The 14,711-nt window shown below is 39.0% G+C and overlaps 1 protein-coding gene across 1 annotated transcript in view; it reads left to right on the forward strand.

The window, feature by feature from the left end:
- LOC117427685 (GRAM domain-containing protein 2A-like) overlaps nt 1-14,711 on the forward strand; it is a 46,620-nt gene that overhangs the window by 17,419 nt on the left and 14,490 nt on the right. The window contains exon 2 of the mRNA XM_058994963.1: nt 10,628-10,741. Within this exon, the coding sequence (XP_058850946.1) occupies nt 10,638-10,741 (104 nt within the window). The 5' untranslated portion in view covers nt 10,628-10,637. The remainder of the gene's footprint in view (nt 1-10,627; nt 10,742-14,711) is intronic.

The raw sequence follows: 14,711 nt of genomic DNA on the forward strand, positions 1-14,711 counted from the left end.
AGAATACGTTTTTGTAAACATCTAACACTAGTACGTACTCTTTCAAATAAACGTGTTATGATTTTGAATGTGCGGTTCTTAAGGACGGTATTATTGTCATTGCTTGTTTGGCACCTCTTTTTTACAAATTAAGCACTGATCAGAACTAATGACTCGAAGTGACTCCAGCAGTTTAGTGACTCGACAGAGTAGATCGGGTCATAACCGGGGAAGGTACAGAACCAACAGTGATTGTCCATGTAGGGACAAATAACATACGTGAGAGGAGGTCAGAGGTACTGAAAGAGAGGCTCACTGAACTCGCTGCCAGGCTTAAAGAGAAAAGAAGTCAAGTAATCTTCTCTGGGGTGCTTCCAGGTCAGAGAGCAAGGAAGGAGAGGCTTAGCAGAATGATTGGTTTAAATATATGGTTAGAGAATGAATGCAGAAGGGAGGGTTTGGGGTTCATAGATAACTAGAGCACCTTTTTGGGGGGAAAGCAAGCTTTACAATAAAGCTGGCTTACACCTCAATGATATTCTGGCATGGAGCACAGAAAGAACTCTTATAAAGAGCAGAAAGGATTTAAACTCATATTCTACTTGGGGCTAAAGGTCTAAATCACCTAGAAAGAACAATGAAATGCTTGTGTCTAAATGCCAGAGGCATTAGAAATACATGCACACATGTCAACGTAAAAGTATGACGTTGGAATCAAAACGTTTTTTTTCTACTGGGGTATGTTACAGACCCCCAGGTCGGAATAGAAACGATAGAACATTATTATATGAAGCAATAAGAAATGCAAGTAGGAGCAGGAATACTGTAATCAGGGATGATTTCAATGCTCCCAATATAAACTGGGAAAATCCGGTGGGGTGTGATACAGTACAACCTGAACTGATTGATGCAGTAAATGATTGCTTCCTGACCCAGTGTGTCAAAAACACAACCAGGGACAGAGCAATTCAATTTCTATTGAATCGGCTGAGGTTCCTGAGGACTGGAAGGTTGCAAACGTTGTGCCAATATTTTAAAAGGGTGTTTTGTGAAAAAATGAGTTTGCTGTGCATTGCCTCAATAATACATCCTGAAAGCACATGTGTTGAAAAAGTGGGGTGCCGATTCAGCTTTCAAACTGTAGAATTGACAAAGCTAGGTTTCTCTCTGGCTCTGAAAACCTGAGAAGGAAAATGCAATACATTTAGGCTTTGTAGACTGCTTCGAGAGCCAAGCAGAAAGAGTGACTGTGTTCCTCCCACTTGACCCAAGCTGGAACTAGGCCCCCAGAAGTGAAAGGCTGCTGTGTTCTAACCCATTGCTCATCTAACACAATTTCCTAGGAATTGAGGAAAGATGGTTTGATAAGTAAGTTGTAGCTTGTAACTGATGGTAAATTCTTTGGACATACTTAGCTATAAACATAGAGTGCTTCGTGTCAGCTGTGATGTGATGTTAGTTTATGTAACCATTTAAAGTGATCTTTTTCTGGAACCAGTAGTATTTTCCCCTGGTTTTATCAGCGTCAGTAAGGATGTGAAGTGAAAACGTCTGGCACAGTGAGCCAGTCTGTAATTGTATGCCTAATAAGTACCTTTTTGTATTCAGCAGAACTGATGCACTGTTACCTCACCCCTTTAAACCCATGTTTGTTCCACAGTTTGGTCAAGCTCAGTGAGTCAAAGGGCCATTCTGTGAGAATGTAACAACTGTTACATTGGATATGTTCTCAGTGTTTACTGACCACCGGCAAGCTCAGTGTTACTCGAATACAGTAGTAAGTGCTATGGTGAATGAATACATTATACTAAGGAACTGCATTATAATTAATTCAATAATTATGTGGACTGTTACAGCCTTAAAGTGGTTATAGCTAACTTAATTCCATCAGTCTTACCCGTTGTGCATTTTAAAAACGATATCCGACATTGTATTTTAAAGAAAGCTCAGGTTGCATCCCTTATTTTCAGGTTTTCCATCTTGAGTGTCCACACCCCTTTCCAGTAACCAAGCTGATATTTCCCTTAATGACTGAGATGCTTTGCAGCCTCTATAGTGACCGGTTTTGACCCCATGGACACTATCTCGGAAGTGAAAAAGCCAGTGAAAATAAGGCAAGCAAACTGTGAATTTTCTTTAACCACATATAATTAGGGCTTCTGATTTCAATTGTAGGATTGTAACACTCTCACAAGATTTAAAGCTATATTACAGTACTAGTAGTATTGACACGCTTGTGAAATGTCAAACAGAATTGCAAATTGTGGCGAAATGTTAAAAAAAATGCCTAAACACACAAAACTCTCAGAAGGTACATGAAGTGTGCAAGTACTGTCGAGTTACTGTACCTATTGTGACAGAAAAAAGCTAAAGTAACCGAAAACAATAATTTCATATAGCTAAAAATAAGCACAGAAAAATTAAATTGAAAATGAAAATACACGTTTCCTATAATATATTAGTATTGACACAGGGGTTCCATAGGGTCTTTAATGTCAGCATCTGTCTTCGCAAGGAGGTTCACAATTCAGGTACTCACCAGGCCACCAGGAGGAGGTCATGGTTGTGTTTTAGCTTGTCTACATTTTAAGGTACCCAATTGTTTTTACATTACATTTTGGCCAGTCTTGTATGGGCTACTGCAGCTGTGACTTTATCCCCCCCCCCCCAACACAACACTTCCAGTAGGATCCTCCTCAGCCAAGATCAGGAACTTGGCACAGCCAGGTCTGCGCTCTCCTGACAGTAACTCATGATGCTCAACACTGGGTTGTGTCTGTGCCCACTGTATTTCTAATAAGCTAAAGCTTCCTTATAATTCAAAGCACCAGAGCAAAGAGAGGGCTTTGGAAACTTTTCTCCACACTAAAAATATTCACGCGTCAAAGTCTGACGAATGCAGCGGACGTCTATTTCTAGATTTTTACTAGATAGATTACATCTCCAGCAAAAGCTCATGAATTTAAAACAGTTATTATTCATTAAGATAAAAGCTTTGTGATAAAGTTGTTTGCTTCCTTTTAAAGTTCATGGATATTGTACAATGACCTATCAGTCCTAATTTGGGAAATGCTGGTTTAAAGTAAATTGTGTGTCTTGGGCACCTCTTTCCGGTAGTAAATCTGCATAACTTCATACAGCAACCGACTCCATTTAACACCAAATACAAAACTACCAGCTAAAACTGTTTTGAATTGGGGCTGTCTCAGCCCCTGCTGGGATTGCAGGATGTCAGAAATCAAGGCGGACAGTCCGAAGAGAAGGACTCTGATGGTAAACCTGAACCTGCAGCCAAAAAACATGTCGGGTGAACATAAATTAATATAACTATTAGGGAAATATTGGAAGCTGGAGAAATGTTGTATAAATGGGGGAATGCAGCATTAGAACTTCAGTGTCCTTGAAAATAATTTGGTTTTAGCAGTACTGTATATTAATATAGTAGTACAGTTTGTTTCTTTTAAATCCCTGGCACAAAGGTCAAGTGTGTTGATAAGCCTCATTTTCTGAATCCGTCTGAAGCCAGTCATTGCAGTGACATTTATAACAAGTGCATTGGCATGTGAATCGGATCTCAAACTCTCCTTTTATTAATAATGATGAACTTTACCAGGAATGAGATGATAATCTTGTTTTTCTGGTTGCTGGTACCCTAAAAGATCACTGTGACAAGCTTTCAATGTTACTGTGCAGTTGTTCAATATGACCGTCTACTAACATCCAGTGCATTGGAATTTGAGAGTTCCGTTCAGCCCTCTGATTGGCTGAGACCCATGAGTTGCACGGTGCATCCAATCACAATACAAGGAGCTCTATAGCCGATCATATCAGTGCTTACATAACAGGCATGCAGGATACACATGGCGGTAGTCAGGGAAATCACTCTGAAATCAATTGTACCTGCTTTGAAAAACTACTCAATAGCAAGTTTATGAGAGGGTCAATACTTTATGGCATTGTTGGCTATGGTAAAATCACAATGTTTATGGGGATGTATATCAGGTTAAAAATGTCTTCTACACAACCATGTAGGATCCTGAATCTTACCTGCATTAATTAAAAATCAACTGAAGACCTGCAGCCTCAGGTGGGACCTGTTACAGGTTGGGTAACTCCTGTAATAACTTGTCAGTTCCGAGCAGGCTTAAGGACAAACTAATATTAAAAAGGTCAAAAGCTTCATCTTGAATTAAGATCATCAGGTAGAGCATTCCATAAGCTGGGTGCAAGACCAACATCTGATTTACCCTGAGGGACAGTGAAAGTAAAGCTGAAAATCAGGAAAGATTTTGTGGAATATGACCATTTCTGCATTTATATATCCGAACCAACCAGTGATACCTTGTTCTTACAGTCAAACAAATCCAAGATGAATAGATTGGCTCACTATGATTTAATTTGTGGTATTGGCTTTACAGCTGCTATTGTGGCTTCACACTGACAAAGGGCCCTGTATTGTATAATTGTTCCCTGTTCAGATATTCCAAACTGAGTGAATACACACGATCTCTTCCACCTTGTTTAACTACCCCACTTCTTTAGAAGTTATTTTGCTTGTATTTTATACTTCATTTTATATGCAGCTATTTCAAAGACAACGCTATTGATAAAAAGTTCCTGTTGCTTCCTTGTAACTAATCACTTCAAGTCTTCTTCCACACTCACAGTTGTCTAGCAGCAGTCACCCTATGTGACCTGAAGCAAAGGTATCTGGATGCTGCAGTTTATCTAGTGCTGTCGTTCAAATATTTGTATATGGTGATTTTATTGAAAACAGCAAAACAAGGAAAGAACCGAAAGATTGTAGGCACAATAAAAAAGGGGACCATTAAAAATGGCCATGAACCTAACAAGAGGTAAGAAAATGGATTTTAAAGCATTTGATTTATTTTTAAATGTGATTGACTGAAGTTGACTGCTTTAATGAACCACACAATGCCAGGGATTCCATATGTGTGTGTGCTGCGTCTGTCGCTGGTGCTTCCAGATTTATGTCTAAATCCTAAGGTGCTTTTCTGTGTAAAAGCAAAACACATGACATGTTTTGCATACCCAGTTAGATATTGTCACCTACAAACAATTAGACCCATGAAATGTGAAAACTGAGCTGCAGTAACTTTGGAAATATTGGAAGTTTGCAGTCTTTGGCTGTTGCAAGTCAGGGATGACTCCGTGTAAAGCAACATATGTTTCTGATTTTAAACCCAGGTTCCCTAGGTGTTGCTAGTGTATGTGTGACATGCTTGTCCCAATTTTAGAGACTTGACAACACGCCATGAAACTGCATTTCTATAACTGACATAACATTGCTACTGATTACAAATGCTGTACTTCCTTTCATTCAAATGGACACAAAGATTTGACGTGGCTCATTTCCATGTATGCTGATGAATTTTCCACCAGCAGTTACCAGTGGTGGCTCAGCAGAGGAGGCACTGCCTGCTTGAGAATTTAAAATTAAACACACTTATTTATTTATTTCTATGTAATATGCAGCAATAAATAAATAGCCATCCAATCCATATTTTCCACTCAGTCATCGCTGTACGTTCGGAGGAAGCAGAGGTGCTATTAGCCTTTCTTCAGATGGCCTGCATGGAACGCTGAGCAAAGCTGCCTGTTTTAGCCACGCACCGGTCGTAGGCCCTCCCACATTGATGACCTTGGATGCTAATACTGACGAGAGTGAAGGGAACGTTAATTTACATTTTAATACATTTAATACAGCTGCTGAGTAATGTACCTTGCTCCTGAACTAAAGTTTAGCTGAATTGTTTCCTTTTTTATAAAAGGTTTCATACAGTATGTACAGAGCGTTATATCATTATTTTGTTTGTCATTTATTTAAGTTTTGCAAATTAAGTCAATAGGATGTCCTTAATTTATGTCTGCCTTTATGCAAAGTATGTTAGCGATCTTGAAATCTAAACACTATATAAATGTTGTATACAGTGCATTTTTAAACAAACTTTGATGGGCTACTGTTTTCTTTTCTCTGCTGGTAAATGGAGGAAATGCATTTAACAGCCTTGAGTACATCCTTAAGAAGATATTAAAAGTTGTTGCCTGTCGGAATACAATAATAAGATCCCAAGCCCTCTGCTTTTTTTCTGCCTCCCCATTTTTTCTGGTCACTGTATAGAAGGGCTTCGCACATTCTTATATTTGCATTGAAACTCAGTAAACGTTGTTGTGTTCCCCTTTCACAGTAGTGTTAGATTTAGCAAGAGAGGAGCAATGGTTTACAACATGGCACACAGCTGACTTTGTTTTCCATTCGCTCAGTCCAGGGGAAGACTAGAATAACTAAAGGTCTATTAGATGCTGTCTGTGGGACCTCCTAAATGCCTTGTTTGAGATTTTGCAGAGACAGCGGAGGCACCCGTTGGTACGTCCATCGTATGTATACGAATCTCTAAACCAGACGGAAAACCTCCAAGGTCATTGTAATGGGTTTCCCATCACAACTGCTTTCCTGAATATGCTTGGGGGTTTGTATTCTGTGAACGTAGTTCATGGTGACGTTTCCCCCAACTCTGACACTTGATAAAGATTATATCAAGTTAGGATCTGCTTGTCTTGTTTTCATAAAACAGTGTTTGGGATTTACTGTTCTACATGCGGTGGATTAGGACTGTCACGATTTAACTGTGTATTACTTTCTTTACATGATGCATCACATGGCTTGGTTAATTGTAGTTCTCCAAGTGGTTCTTGAATGAAGAATACATGTGTTTTATAGTTTGTATAATGGCATACCTTCCCTATCTCATTTCAGTTTTATCTTTTGACAGTACAGTCCATCATTACATTATCACTGTCTCTTAATATGTAGCCTCTCAAGACCATCACATGCATTGTGTTACATATTGTATCGTCATACGTGTCGTATTGTTACATTAGTGCCTTGTTCTAGCCCTGCTGTGGATGTAGTGACCTACGTTTGTCTGATGCAGATACCGTCATGTTGGTTTCCATGATGGGAGATTACTGATCTGGTTAGGTAATGTCTGAATCACTGCTGTATTCTTTCTGATCCCATCAGTTGTCAGAAGCTCATTAAATCATGTTGGGTTTCCCATGAAATACAATTACTACATTCTTCTATAGCTCACTATTCTGTGCTCTCTGGCTTGGAACAAATAAGTTTTAAAGTGGTTCTAGCCAATGCAGTTATTCCTACCTGCCGTGCAGCTGTATTCGCTATGTAGGGCTCGACTGCAGTTTTCATAGAAGCACATGTTATAGCACACAAGTTTCTTGTATAGATTTTGCTCTTGCTAAAAAACAACCCATTGAACTGTATTTTTTGTATTATACAACACGGAACACGCATTGCTTAAAACATGTTTCTTTATTTCTGTTGTGGGTAATGCACATTTTTATTTTAAAAGCATTGCAAAAAAAAAAAAAAACTATACATGTATATGGATTTGATTAAGATGCCTTTACACATACAGCAGGATACACATTCTGTAGCTATGTTTTATGCAATGCATTATGGTTTCAGGCTATCATTGAAACCTTAATTAGGACTTCCATAGACTATGCAAAAGGTGTGCTGTTCAGAGCTGTTATGACATAGTCTGTATACATTTACATGTCTTATTTTCCCAATGTAAATCACTTGACGCAGATTTGACAGTCAGCCACTGTTTGCTCTGTAAACTGAAACATGCCATTAACAATGATGTGGGTTAATGGAAATTTCTATTGAACAACTTTTAGATCCAGCCTTAGATCTGTCCATTGTACTGTAAAAGAACATGCATTTTTATTAGAATAAGTAATGTCAATACATATCCTGATGAAGCAGCTCATAAAAATGGCCCTGCATACTTTAATCAAAATCAAACATAATATTCAGTAACTCAGGGAGTCAGTTTAATACATTTTAGACTAGTAGTTCTGAGGATCTGGCCTTTATTAGCCCAGAACATTGTGAAACCCCCATTAACTTGAGCTGAGGAATGCACTATTGAAGTTACATTGGCGTGGCTCTCAAATTATAGCTGAAATTGTAAGACAGTTCATACACTTCCATTGTGTCCTTGTTTCTAGAGATATTCTTCATAGTTGACTTTGAAAACAGTTTGAATTTTTGGTACTACAGTACAGATGAATATTATATCTAATGCTACAGATTGCATTAGTGAAGCTAAAGACAGTAATTCCTATTAAATACAATGTTTAATTAGCATTTGAAGTTCCACATTTGAGACGTTGATGATGGAAAAATGACACACAGCATTGTACAAAGCACAGCACAACATGGTCTGAAGCAATGAGTTACAGCTGACTTTCCAGTTTGTTTATAAGCTGTGTTGCTACTCAGGCAGCTAAGCCTGTTGCAGCGTAAGGTTAAGAGCATCCTCTGCGAGGGCTGTTGTAGCTGAAGGAAGCCAAACAAAAATGTGAGCAAATGAAAAAGGAGGCCTCCATCTTTCCATACTGTTTTCAGGAAATACCTACATGTTTGATGTTGTATCCACTGATTATAAGGTACGTCATTTTGAAAATACATAAACACTATTTTTAAACCGTGTGGTGTACTGCATCTTTAAGAACACTGTATATGCTTGTATGGCAGTTTGTATTGTGCCTCAGCTCTAAATCTGTTTTTGAATGCAGATACTGTGTGTAAATAAAATAACCAGCTGGAAAACCATCTCTTCTGATGGAGTAGTACTAATACAGTGAAAGAGAAATGGTGCATTGTGTCTTTAAAAGAGTCTTGGAACCAAGTAACTGGATTACGGTAATTGGATTTGTAGCTGTCTTGTGACTTGTGGATGTTGTCTAATAGTTGTGAGGATAAATCCCTGCACAGCTGAAGGTCTGAAGGATGTTTGTTAACCTTCAGAACAGAGACTGACAACCACAGAGCAGCGTGTGTGTGTGTGTGTGCGCATGCGTGCTTCTCTAGTATGTGCTCTACATGCCACTCATTGACACATTGAAGATTTTGCTTTGGGAGTGAGAGCCAGGAGTTGTCAATGCCAGTAGTAAGTCTTTTACTGTATGCTTGTTGCTTGGAGGGGTCAGGTGTCTACTTCTTATCTTTTGTTTCATCAGTTTCTTTGATTAATAATACGGATTCTGAGAGAACGCTAGTATAGTAGATCCTCAAGGGGCAAGCAGTGCTAGGAAGGGGCGAGCCTTGCTGGACCAACCAGCCTCTACTTGTTCCCAAACTTTCCGTCGTTATATACAGAATTTTGCTACTATGTCATACCAAGAGCTTGCAGTTCTCATGTGGATAGGAATACCTGTGTAATGTGTGTTTACTGGAGCTGTCACCTGTGTGTGTTTTGTGTTCATTTGCATGCCTATGTTATTTGTGTTTGTATCTGTGTGTGTGTGTTATTGCAGTTTAATAAACAGGGATCCGCCTTGGCTTTGGGGGTCAAATCATTTCAACTGAGGCGGATGTAAATAAGGCTGCTCTGAAACCTTGCAAGCAGCTTTAACACAGGCCTCTTTTCAGTGTTTTGATTGTATTTAATGAGGTCAATAAGGGGAGCAGATAAATATCCTGTAGAGGAAAACATCATCTGGATTTATCTAGAATTCATGGCTGTACATATGAACTGTATCTCACGCTTTACATTTCCATACATCAACAAAACCCTTTCAATTGTGATTGAAACTTCATTTCAAATAAGTTAGGGTGTTGCATGTCTGTCTGTCTGGGGATTTGTCCACATGTCTGCATACATCAGGAAAACGGCTTTTCGAATTGTGATGAAACTTGGTCTTGACATTCTTTAGCATATGCTATTGGAAGCAACAGATTGCAGGGATGTATAGATTTCATGTACTGCATCTTGAAAACACAAGCGGTTATTCCATATTCTTATTCTGTACTGTTCTGTACTGTTGGTGTGGTCATCAGCATTTTCATCATACCCTAATTTTGAATTTACAGTTGTGGTGGGGGATGTATGTTACTCTGGTTTCATTGGTGGAAGAAAATGTGCACAAACTATAAGATGTCAGTCAATCCTCATCTATGCTGGGTCCCTTTTGTGTTTAGCCTTGACTGTCTGAGAAACCTTAAAACTGACTGATCTGATCATCCTCTGCATTCAGCTATCTGGACATGGGATGGGAACAAGGATTGTAACCCACGTTGCTTAATTCTCAATGGATGTCTAAAGATGACTGAGATGCTCTCATCATTAGATCACTGTACCAACGTTTGAGACAAAACATATCTAAATACCAGAAGTAATTACTGCAGCTTATCAAGCCTCTACCCCTGTAAGGGTTTAGTTGATCCCCATATTTGTCAAATACTATAAAATACAGCATCTGAGCTGAAATAATTGTATGCTATTTTTTACAATTCGAAACAAAAACAGCTAACTAGAAAACTGGCTAACTTTTACAATGCTTAAACGCCAAGCAGTTAACACCAATCATTACAGAAAGTCACAGCTAGACCACGTATGCCAGTGTTTTTACATGCTGGACTGCAGGTAGTGTGCTTTTGAAAGCAGCGCTGTATCTTTTTCCATTGTACTTGATTTGTTCATGTCATTATTGTTACTACGATTATATTTTTGTCCCGCACTGTAAACAACATACTTCGTCCCAAAGGGGCTCCGCTTTTCTGCAGTTATTGAAGGTTTTTTTTTTTTTTAAGGTTGAAGATAATGGCTGACAGCCAAGATCCCGGTGAGGTCCTCAGCCTCCTGTCCACTGCAGGCCAGACAGAAAGCCCCAAGGAGGAAGAGAGCCAGAGCTCGCTGCACTGCAGGTAGTGTCTTGGTTTGTTACCCTGCGACAGGGATGTCATGGGGAATATGGAGGCTGTCTGACTGTATTTCATTTGAGTTTTGCATATATTAGTGAACCGCTTTATCCAATGTGTGACTAAACTTGTGAAGGACCTTGTTAAGCACATCCAGTGTATCATAATCTTGGGGTATATGGCCCCCTGTTTTTCTGTCTCTCTCTGTCTGTATGTCACACTAGGTTTTTACATACAGTAAATCAGTGCTTATTGAATTATGATCACAATTGATCTGATCATACCACAACCTGTTGCCAGTATCGGAATCTGGGTATATATGAAGTCTGTGACCTGCTTGTTTGCTATGTGAATTCCAGAATATTGCTTAGTGAGGCCTGTCATGGATGGTTTGAGTGGTGTGTGTGGGTGGGGACGTCAGACCAAGAAATGAAACAACAACAATGAATATACAGGGCTAAACTGAACGCAAGAGCGCTCAGCTTTTTATTAAACAAAAATAAACAAACCGTTTAAACAAAACAAGTAAAGGGCACACTGGCCAAACCAAAATGAACACTAACAATTATAATTCTTATAAACAACGAGTACCTTGTTCGCTGGTTGGTAGCATTCGCTCTTTCTCTCCTTAACTCTCTTACAACCTGGAGTGGGTCTTTTATATTGTGGCTGGAGCCTTAATTACCTATTTAAACAATTACCTTAATAAGGCTCCAGCCACATTCCCACAGGCTTTATTGGGATGGGGATTTAACCCCATCCCCGCCAGCTACCCTTTGAGACTGGCTTTTTCACCGGTCTCAAGGAAGAAACAACAACGTTGGACGGCTTTCGTCCGTCCGCACAAAAATACAATTATAATAATAATAATAACAGCCTAAAAATTAGTTTTTCAGATTTTGCCAGGGTGCCATTTTATTCATACAACAAGGGAAGTAGCTTTGATTTAGACAGGTACTTTATCTTCTGTTACAGTTTTTTTTTCCTGGAAACAGTACAGATTAGTGGCCTTGAGATTTTCTCAAATGATGCATTTGGAAGCAAGTACAATTTGAGCTGTATAAATACTGTGATTGCAGTTTTTAAATGCTGCACATGCCTTTCCCCACCAATTGGTTGCTATCTTGACCAAGCTGCACTGCCTGCATTGAGAATGTCATTGCATGCTGTAGCAGGAAGAATTGTCTGCTTTGCATGCCATGCTTTTGTGCATATGTAAATAATAGGGCTCAGACACAGTGTAGCGTGAGTTTATTACTAACCCTGATGCATCGCACATGCACATCAAAACAAAAACAAGCATGTGCTATCATTGCAGAGTTGTGGTTATCTGACACTTTATTCTGTCTCGTTTGGTGAAGATTATTATAGATCAGACGCTTACTTCTCTTTGCAAACTTTTTGTTACATTTAGAATGTTCAGGTGCCTGCCATTTTCCAGAGTCACATATCTAGCACACATCCCTGTGCAAGGAATACTGTATCTGAACATGTTGTCCACTACAACGATGAAACCGAACTGCATTTACTTTGAAGTAATGAGTTTGTTATAAGAAAAACAGTGGAGAATTCCAGGCATGCCCAATAAAGCTGCAGTGTTTCAGAGAATGAGACAGCCGTTTTTTAAAGGCTGCTCATTGTTACATGGGAGGTTGGAAGTAAAGAGATGTCATGAATAAACTCATTTGCTATTTACAACTTCTTTTGGTTCCTCTCGCCGTTTTTCTCCACTTTTATTTCATTCCAACTCAATATGCTTATATCTTATTTTTTTTTTTTTTTTTTTAACCTGCCACACAATTCACCACTGTTGTCAGTCTGTGCTGGAGAGACCCAGGCTCTGTGTTCTGGTCAGGATCGAGGTCCTGTCTCGCACTTGCAGAGCAGTCAGCATGTTGCCTGCTGTTTCTATTTTTCATCAGTTTGTCTGCTAGCAGTGCAATCAGGAATCTCCTCCACACAGTTGCATGCAATGATACACTATGTTTGAGTGTCTGTTACATATCTGGTATTCCATTAGATTCCATTGTGAGTTCTGTAGCAGTAGCCATAACAATACATCATTGTAGCTTTTTTTAAAAATTCTGCCCTTTATTGTAAAGCCAGCAACACTCCTTCCTTCCTCGGGACAAAGTTCCAAAGGGAAATCATTTTAAAAAGGGCATTGTGAATATCGGATGACGGATTTGTTTTTTTAGCCACTTGTTATGTTTGGAGTGAGAACAGTTTCCATGTCTCCAGCACGCCCTCTTAAGACCAGACTTCCTTCACAAAGGACTGAGAGCCAAATAAACAGACGTTTACGGAAGTGTGATCTTTCTGGGCAGTAGTGATTAAGTATTCCTGCTTTAAGGAAAGGGTATTAGAAACTTTTACAAGGGCATTGGTTACAAGAAGCTATTCTGCGTATTGTCATTGTAGTCCTGGCCGCTCTACTCCTAATCAGTGATCAGGCAAGTTTACAATTCCTAATTCAGCTTTGCAGTGTACATCACTGCCGCGAGTTGAGTTTAATACGACTTAACATTTATCCATTCCCTAAGTGTTTAAAGACAAACTCAGGCGCATCTACTCAAAATAATAAATAACATTATAAGTTCATATTTACAGCTTACACTGTCTCTTTGTGTTAAGTATCTGCTTGTGAGCAAGAGGGCTGCGAAGGGAGCTGATACAGAGAAGACATTTACAGCAAAGTAAGATGCAGGGGTGGAAATAGCAGTTTGACCCATTCCTGGTTTTACTATGAGCTTGATTAGCCCCAGTGTATAAGTAACAAACTCAGGTGTGTCGGATTAAACATAGCAAAAACAGGAATGGATCAAACTGCTATGCAGTGGGAGTCTTATTTCCATCCCTAAGATGCATTGAAATGTTCTGAAACCATACGAGTAGCTTTCTGATTTAATAATACTTATTACTGGCGTGAGCTGAAGTGAATGTACTGTTTTAAAACGTATGTGACTTCAAAATGGTGTTATAACAAAGGATTCTCCCAAAATCCTTCATATTCCTCTCCGGTTTTTATACTGGTAATAACAAGCTGGCTATTACTGTAATCCTTTGTGAACACATATTGGTGTGATTTGACATGCAAGGCTTTTGTTATGTCTGTGTTTCACAATATACAGCTAATTTAATCTTCATAACAATGGCTTGGAATGTACTGTTTGAACTGTACAACTGTAATAATGATTTTAAAAAAACTTGAATGACACCTTGTCATTTTCTTTGAAATTGAATGTGTTCCAGAGTTTCTGGAATTACATGAAATACCAGGAGTCTGTTACAGTAGATTACTTTCTATTGTATACAGTCAATGTAAATTCAATATTAGAGCTGTCGGCAACAGGAAAAATTAATCACCATGAAATATACCTTCATATTCCCCTCCGGTTTTATACTGGTAATAACTTGCATGTCCAGACTGAGTTTCATTACAGTGAATGTACCCTGAGATTCTAATATCCTTAACAATCACAACTGGACGTTCGGTCCTCTTAGTACATGCAAACTTTTAAATGACTGACTGACAGACAGACAGACATTTTATAAAGATCATCCTTTTTTCATATCATTTTAACCCTTAAAACCCTTAAAAATCATATTTGTATGCACATTTTTATTAAGCCCCACACCTCAGTTAAATTACATAACAGGACTGACTGCAGCTTATCAAAAGGTTGCGTAAAACAGGACATGTGCATAATGTGTGTGGAAATGAATTAGTGACTCTGAGATTAGGGGACAGCCTTCATAACCCTCAGAGGCTCAGACTGGATTTGGAATAAACATGCAAGACTGTATGTCACCCAGGAGGAAATTAAACTCACAAACACTGGGGAGTTACATGCTCCTTCCTGCTTGCACCGTCGTCATGGGAATTCAAACAGCACTCTAGGCACTGCATGTGGATACATTGGGCAATGGGATTACAACAGCAGCATGTGTGAGCATATGAGATTAATTAATTGAC

This window comes from Acipenser ruthenus, chromosome 21 (assembly GCF_902713425.1).
Source record: "Acipenser ruthenus chromosome 21, fAciRut3.2 maternal haplotype, whole genome shotgun sequence".
Classification (NCBI taxonomy): Eukaryota; Metazoa; Chordata; class Actinopteri; order Acipenseriformes; family Acipenseridae; genus Acipenser; species Acipenser ruthenus.